This window comes from Micropterus salmoides, unplaced genomic scaffold (genome assembly GCF_014851395.1).
Source record: "Micropterus salmoides isolate LMB-PRFRI ecotype aquatic unplaced genomic scaffold, ASM1485139v1 Ms_hic_scaffold_18, whole genome shotgun sequence".
In the NCBI taxonomy this organism is placed as follows: domain Eukaryota; kingdom Metazoa; phylum Chordata; class Actinopteri; order Centrarchiformes; family Centrarchidae; genus Micropterus; species Micropterus salmoides.
The window spans coordinates 19,228,034-19,236,174 of record NW_024040928.1 but is presented as its reverse complement, the minus strand read 5'-3'; the positions used below and the strand labels follow the sequence as shown (position 1 = coordinate 19,236,174).

Sequence of the window (8,141 nt, the reverse complement as noted above, 5' to 3'; positions counted from 1 at the left end):
TGGTTATTCATGACTCCTAACAGTATCTAAAAGAAGAGACCAGGTGTCTCAGGAATCTGGTTTCTGTTGGAGTACTCATAGGTAGCATATCATAACACATAACGCGTTTCATAACACATAACCAGCGCACTCACCTGATCATAACCAGGATACAAGTGCGCATGTGAACACACTCGCTGACGCCATTATAGCAACTATGTGTGGATTTTTTTATGTGATTATAGCATCTCTATAGTATGTAATTATTCTGATGGCAAAAGTTTGCAGTTCTCAAAAAATGAGAGAAAACTAGAGAAACATTAGGTGCCATCAGATTAACAGTAACCAATGAGCACATTTTTATTGACAGAATGATAAATTATGTAAACCTATATAGAATTAATGTGTATAAAAAATTACTGCAACATGACATAATAAAAAGGTGTTTGTATCTCTAGGGAATTATTTTGGCGTCCCATGATTTCTCTTGTAGTTTTCAGCAGGCCGTGGCTCTATTTTAATACTCATTACGGTAGATTTCTCAGCAATTTGAGTGATTAACAGCGGTTTTCATTACACCTACAGAAAGCCTTAATGAAGCTTTACACTGAACACTACTAATATCAAATAATATGCAAAATGAAATAAATGTGTATTTCACCATTAATAATCAAAAAACACATTAGATCAGTTGAAACTCAAATGAACAACAACTGTTTTAAATGTATTCATATTTTATTATGATTAAAGAAAAAATATATACTGTCAATGTATAGCCACACACATAGCCAACTACAGTCCCTCTTTTGGTTCATGAGAGGTGCTGAACAATGATAACAGGCATATTGCAGTTCATAAGAATTTTCCAGTAGAAAAAAAGATGAAAATGTGACTGAAAGGAAAGTGACAGGAATAAAAAATAGAGACATCGTAAAATAAAACTACAAAAATAAAATACAATATAATAAGGATAATGTAAGAAAACTCCTCCAGAGGTCTAAAACAAGAACAAAGTGTCAGTCAAGTGTGTTTAGGTGGGGCTAGAGCAAAGACCCCCTAAGTGCATGAGGTGCAAACTCTGAGGCCATTTTATTAATGAGGTGTACTGCTATTATTCTTAATCATCAATAATACAGAGTATCAGGTCAAACATTTCAGACTGATAACACAAGAAAGGGCGTATCATTTACGTAACAAAACATCACTTCTTTCCATTAAAAAAAGAAATTAAATAAAATGGTGCACTGATTTCCAGTGTCCTAAGCATACAGTCTTCTAAGGTGCAGCAGTGAATATGATATGACTCTACTATGCACAATGTGAGCTTACATGCTCTCAGTTAAACAATCAGAATATAGTTGTGCTAGATGACAACATATGACGAGCAACAATTAAAGAAAATAGTTTGAAGTACAGGCAGTAACTATGAAAAAGAAATTCATAGCGATTTATAATACAACAGTGAGGTCTGAAAGGGTTGGCAGGGAGACCTAGTGGTTAGACACACTCTCACAAGTTGGACCTCTGCAACACAAGTGTCCCGTCCTTCAGCAAGACATTTAAGCCAAACCTGCCGGATCATTCGCGATCAAAACAAGATGTCACCCAAATGCCATTAATCTGAGTTTTCTCATGGGAACAGAAAATATGAAACGGATGAGAAAGTTTGGCATGAACCTGATCTTCAGTTACAGACACACAGGAGAAGAAACAAAATATTTTTGAAAACTTTCAATGAAAAAATAGGCTTTCCCTCACCTACTAGTGAATTGTGCAAATATATACACATTTTTATCTGACTTAAGTGAGTATGATACTTACAACCAAAGTTTCCTTTTGGAAAGTGGATTTAAGATTATTAAATAAAATATTTCTAAGCGGGGCGTTATATACAGTTGATACACCTCCAAACATATCTCACAGTGTACTTTGTCCCTTTTCATACTAGAACATGAAATTCATTCTGAACAAAGAAAATACTGAGTTCAGTATTGTATTTAATATTACAATTCAGAGGTGTGGAGAGAGCCGCATGTGTTTACTTCCCTGTCTTCTAGTTTGTGTAGCATTTCAGAGTTTGTGTGGCGAATGCTTCTTAAACAACCATTAGCGTTATTTCTCAGTGACATCAGTAATGATGTTAGTCCTAAATGGTTTGTGCTTAGCTAATGGAAGTTAAATACACGACTGGAGTCTGGAGACTGCAGCAGCAGGCTCTTCAGTGCCAGAAAGAAGCAAACATCAGGAGTACTGTGTCTATTTAGGACTGAAGTTGTGTTCCCCTTGATGTCAACAGCTAATATAGTACCATATTAGAAGGACTCTCTCCCACCACAGGGTACACACAAGTGGGACTTGACCTTGAAGCATGAATTCTTCCTGGTTTAGATGGAGCTTCTGCGTTTATTGAGTCTTCTGTAGGTGCTGATACTGTGCAGACCGGTGGAAACTGAGCTGATGCCTGAGTGGCGCTGCAGGCTGCACACACAGCCATTAGAGTGCAGGGTGTTGGAAAAACCCTCTCCCTGCTCCATGTAGGTGTCTGAGGTGGAGAGGTCACGTGGGATGATCATGGGTATGGAGTATTGCAGCTTGTCTCTACTCTTGTACCAAAGGCAGGAGCACATGGATTGGAAGTGGAGCACCTCAGCGTAAACATTACGTAGACCCCGGCTCGCTGCCCCTCCACCTCCCCCATTCCCTCCAACTGCGCTTCCTCCACCGCACCCTGACGCTGTGGAGGAGGAGGAGGCCGGGTCTACAGAACAGTGGATGTGTCCACCCGCCTGACCGTTATGAGCGAGGAGAGCCCTCTGCTCAGCATCCCTCTTCTCGTCCTCGGCGTTCATGGTCATGAACCGCAGTACTGCTAAGTTGAGGAAAGCTCCGATCACAGCCAAGCCCGTCAGGATGTAGATGAAGCTGAATGCTACATACTCCGGCTTGGTCTGCAGAGCATGCTCTTTCTGCAGCGCCACATAGTCCCCAAAGCCGATAGTGGTCAGTGTAATGAAGCAGTAGTAGTAAGCGTGAAAGAAGCTCCATCCCTCAAAGTGGGAGAACGCCAGCGCCCCTACGCACAGTGTGCTCATGCAGGATATGAAACCGATGGTCACCATGTTGACCATGGACACCTCAGTGCGCCTCATGCCAACACACTTCTTTAGGCGGTGGAGCAGGTACCTGACAAATGTGTTGATCCGCTCACCCACGCTCTGGAACATGACCAAGGTGAGAGGGATGCCCAGGAGGGCATAGAGCATGCAGAACACCTTCCCTCCATCTGTGCTGGGGGCTGCATGGCCATATCCTGAGGGGAAGAAGGAGAAAGGAGCAGGGTTACTGGGGCAGAACTAATTAAATCTACAGTGCAGAGGACAGGGGTCTGAGAAAAGAAGGCTGAAGGCTGGGTAATATAGTCAAACCTGGAGTAGACAGACATAAATGATTTGTATTCTTTGAGCAGCACTTCAGATAGATCCAGACTCTTCATTTCACAGCGGCAGAATGCAATTGAAGACAAGAATGCCCAACAGTGTAGAGGCAGGAATGGCCAAGTATTGATGTCGTGTTTGGGAGAGAGAGTCTGAATAATTAATTGACAATTGGTCTCTGTGGAGTGGCTCTAGCTAATGAGTGCATTTGCACCTAATTAGTCCTCTAAATTTTTCCAGATCACATAAACAGGACAGCATAGGGTACGTTGCAAATATCTGTGTTTATTTTGTTTATGTAATAAAATCACTCTTTGTCATACAGTCCAGTCTTCAGATTATGAAACCCATGTAGCATAATGGAAAAGCTCAGCAGTGTGGTTTGTGCGTGCTCCACTGAGTCTTCTGAACAGTGACACAGCCCCCAAAAAAGAGTTAAGGAGTTTTGCATTAATTGCATTTATTTTCCATGAAACAGACAATGGCTGATAACCATTTTACTATACAGACATATTGTTGTCAGTGACATGCACATTTACTGAAATGGCCAAGTGGAATATACTAGTGATTGCTCACCACCAGCCAGTTTCAGATATGGCATGACTCACACTGACTCTGGGTGATTCTGTATGCACTAACACTGTAGAACTCATGAATTTCAGGATGTATTTGAGCTTCCTTCCGGCACATTTCAGGTTAAGCGTCAACCTTTTGTCTCATAACGTCATCTTCTCACTCCTCACAGGTTATGGCGCCTTCGCATGCAACGTTATCATTAAATATCTTCCTCACATGTGGACCTGTTGCACACAGGAGCTGAGAGGTGATGTCCCAGATAACAATGGGATCAGCAAATGGAAAAGATTGACCAATAGTTTGAATGTAATTACTCCGGGGGTTGATTTAATTCTTTGGGCTCTGGTTTTATTGTCACACTGATCCGTGCGGTTGAGCCATCTGTCTGTCTGGTGCCAAATCTGTTTAAAGCTTTCCCAGTTGTCCCGCCAAAATGAGAGCCATTACAACTGATGTATCTCCTTGTGGAAGGAAAAACCTGACCCATTCACCAAGCAAAGAGACATTTTGCTTCTTAGTAGCATTGCCTATTTTTAGACTCATCCCCACAAGGAAATTTCTTCCATTAACTGATGCCAGAGAGATGACTGACGAGTACTCTGTTCTGATTAGTAGTCGATTATATATCGAGTTCATTTCACCAGAGAGGCTGATAGTCTTGCCAATTGATGACGTTAAAGAGGACTTTTGTATCTGTGGATGTGCCTTCCAACCTTTTTTTGTCTGATGTACCAGTGCAGCGCTGTCAACCGAATTCAAGTAAAGTCAAGTAAAGCACAAACAATTCCATAAATCAAAAACAGCAGGTGTGCAAAGCTGTATTAAAAAGTAGTGTGAGTCTATTTGACCTTTTTTGAAGTGGATGTTGCAGTAGGAATGAAAGAATTTTTGTGGCTTCTCTTTTTGGCCAGAGGTGCTCTGAAGTGGTGGTCTGCTGGGAGTACCTGAAAGGAGTGTTGAAGAGGGTGTAAAGGGTCCCTAGTTTTGAAGCATACCTTTTTTTTATTGCGAACAAATGGAAACCTGGACATTTGAACCATTTATCCATTACTTAAGCTTTCTATTTCAATTATTTAATGAAGTCAAAATTTCTAAAAGTATTTACTTTTAGCTATTTCAACTGTTTATCCACATAAGATAGATATTTCAACTGTTTATTCAATATTATATCTATTTAAAAGGTTATTCTAACCTTAAGAAGTATTTGCTATGTCCACGCCTGAAAGTAAATAAGGTAAATACACTTTTAGAAACAGCAGGACAGTGTGTTCAGGTAGAGGCAGAGGCAGAGCTGCAGAGCTGTCAGTAGCTGTCAGCAGCAGGGATCAGCTTATAGAGACACAGGGACGACCGGAGTGACAGACGCACTCATCAACAGCAGACGAAGGAGCTGGAGGCGACAAGGCCAGCAGTCCCGCCTCTGTGTGAGAGAGCGGCGAGGCCCGTGTGACAAGCTCATCCTCCCCGTCTCCTCCCCGAGCCTCTCCCGCTCCCCACAACAGTGACAAAGTTATCATGAGACAGGACATCTCCGCGGCTTGTCCTGGCACGCAGGGGATGAAGCCACCAGTGCCACACGCTCTGTTTACACGGATTACAGTCATTGCCAGTGGCAGAGGAAAAGTGCAGCCTCACCGCCCTGAAAGGTGAAAAAAACAGTGGACCAAAGGGGTTTGATTGACATCTGAAGAACCCCAGACTCATGCACCGCCTGTCTGTAGCTGAAGCATTAATACTGAACACGTTTGGGTGCAGCTATTTGCACATATTTGATGGTGAGATGTGGAAAAACATAGAGGAGACATCTGGGAAATTACAGGCTATCAGATTTTTCCTAAGGAAACAGTTTCTTGATTTGTGTAAGGATTGTTGCAACATATAAAAGCAGTATCAAAGAGTTTGCCGCAACCCGGGGCTGATTGTCTCATAACCTAATTTCTGTAATTATCATCAGAAAGAAAATTTGAAAATTGCATAATACTGAAAGGCGATAAGAGCCTTTAAAAGACTTATTAGGCAAAACTAACAAGCAGGGGAGGCTTATAAATGTCAGCAGAACACAGGTGCATGATACTCTAAACATTCCCTCCTCGCTGCTGCCTCTCATTAGGGAATCATAATTTACAGCCAATCATTTAAGCTACAGCCTCTAGCAAAAGGCTAGCCCCCAATTTAAATGCTTCAAAACAAATCATTTCACAGAGAGGAGAAATATTCCTTTCTGATATCTTTGCCATTCTACAACACTGCCAGTATTATGATTTGAGTATTAACTTTGTGACACGTGTTTATTCACTAATTCATTCCACAATTTTGAATCCTCCCACATTAATTTTAGCAGATGGCCGCACAGCTTTATTCAGGGTGTGCAGTGTCACATTTTCTAAATTAAATGGCCATTATCTTCCGACACAGTTCTTCTGTAGCAATGCAAGTAATATCTGTCTGTCATTTCACCTTTTGGTCCTGTGATTGCTAGTTTGTCACCAAAGATGACACCTCAATGAATACAGTTCCTTCCCCGTGATTTCTGCCTGTAAAACACATCACCCACATCACCCACATCACCCACTGCATCTAAAGTCTTCATTATACTGATTAATTAGGCAGAGATAGAGAAGACAGGCTTTCAAAATACATCAAAGAATGGCATATTATTCCTGTTAGGGCTCCAGCTCTCTGTCACTCAATTCAATTTTCATTGATTATCAGGCACAATTTATTCTCGCCAACAAGATGAGGAGCACAACCTATTCATCAAGCACATCACCTCGCCTAATGGGGCAGGATTCTCAAAGAGGCACTGCATTTATCAGGGGCTGATTCATCAGGAATTTGTTAAAAGGAGATGCTGTTGGCACCCATTTTTCAAACGTCCACAACATGCAAACAAAAAACCACTAAGGGATAACAAATCATGTTATGAAACATTGCATGTTATACACATATATCTAACCAGATGGAAAGTCTCCACAGAGTCTAGAGAGGAAACTCATTGCTCCCTGGGGTTCAGTGTTGACTGATAATGTCCTCAGACATCCCTGCACCCTGGAGATCTGCCAGTGCCACACTGTATAATATACTCACCAGTGTGTGTGTGTGTGTGTGTGTGTGTGTGTGTGTGTGTGTAACAGTAGCTGACTGGATACTGTTGTCTTTGCATAGTTGCACAGTTGCACAGTATAATGAAAGGAGGGCAATCCCACCTGTGTAATTCTTCTGCTTTTTGCAGTTACAAACTCATGCTCTGCACCTAAATATTGTTCAAATCTATATAGATTAATCTTTTATAAAGATTAAATGTATAAATGACGAGCTGTTTATCTACTATATTTGACAAAACAAGAACAGTGTAGCCATTGAAAACCATGGAGTCTTGGTTTTGAATATATGCCACTTAGTGAACATCATAAAGCTTCAGTGGAGAGGAACACCCTGATAAAATGTAAATTAGATTGTGTGGAATTACATGCCTTTTGCAACCTTACAGCTACCTAAGGGCAGTTAGTTAAAGTTAAATTGTAAGGCACATCCCAAATGCATAAATCATGCTATATAAATAAATGTGCCTTGCTATGCTAAATGTATCCCACAAATTGACTTTAAACCATATGAGCAGTGTTGAGTGTAGAGTTAATTTGGATCCTAATTCTGTTAGATAGAAATCCATTAATTAGACAGCAAAATTAACAAAAAGGAAAATCAAAAAGGTGCGACAAACAAAAGGGAACATTAAATCTGTAACCTAGCATATAACAAATTATGATGAAATTGGTTGCTGTGCTTTTGGTTATGGCCAAGCATTCACTGCTGCTTGTAAAGCTTTTTGCTGTGAGTGCATGGTAATAACTGAACTCAGATGATCGTTTCAACATTTTGATCAACTCAGAGCTTCTCTCATCTGAATTATGGGAGTTACATACTATGAGGATAATGCTTTAAGAGATTGAAGTGAGTAAATCAAACTAAAACCATAAAGACCTTGAGAGAGAAATACTGATGTTAAATAGCTTTGAAAATCAAAACACTTTCCAGAAATATAGATTACACACACCCAGGAGGAATTATGACATCAGGGTTGAATAACTAAAAAACAACAACTTGACATCTTTGAAATACAAGCAGAAACTTTTCCTCACGTCAGCAGCCAGT

General features: G+C 40.7%; 1 protein-coding gene across 1 annotated transcript in view; it reads right to left on the bottom strand.

The window, feature by feature from the left end:
* Positions 1-695: 695 nt before the first annotated feature.
* The window catches only part of kcnk3a (potassium channel, subfamily K, member 3a), a 28,238-nt gene continuing 20,792 nt past the window's right edge, over positions 696-8,141 (bottom strand). Inside the window, exon 2 of the mRNA XM_038727300.1 lies at positions 696-3,289. Within this exon, the coding sequence (XP_038583228.1) occupies positions 2,364-3,289 (926 nt within the window). The 3' untranslated portion in view covers positions 696-2,363. The remainder of the gene's footprint in view (positions 3,290-8,141) is intronic.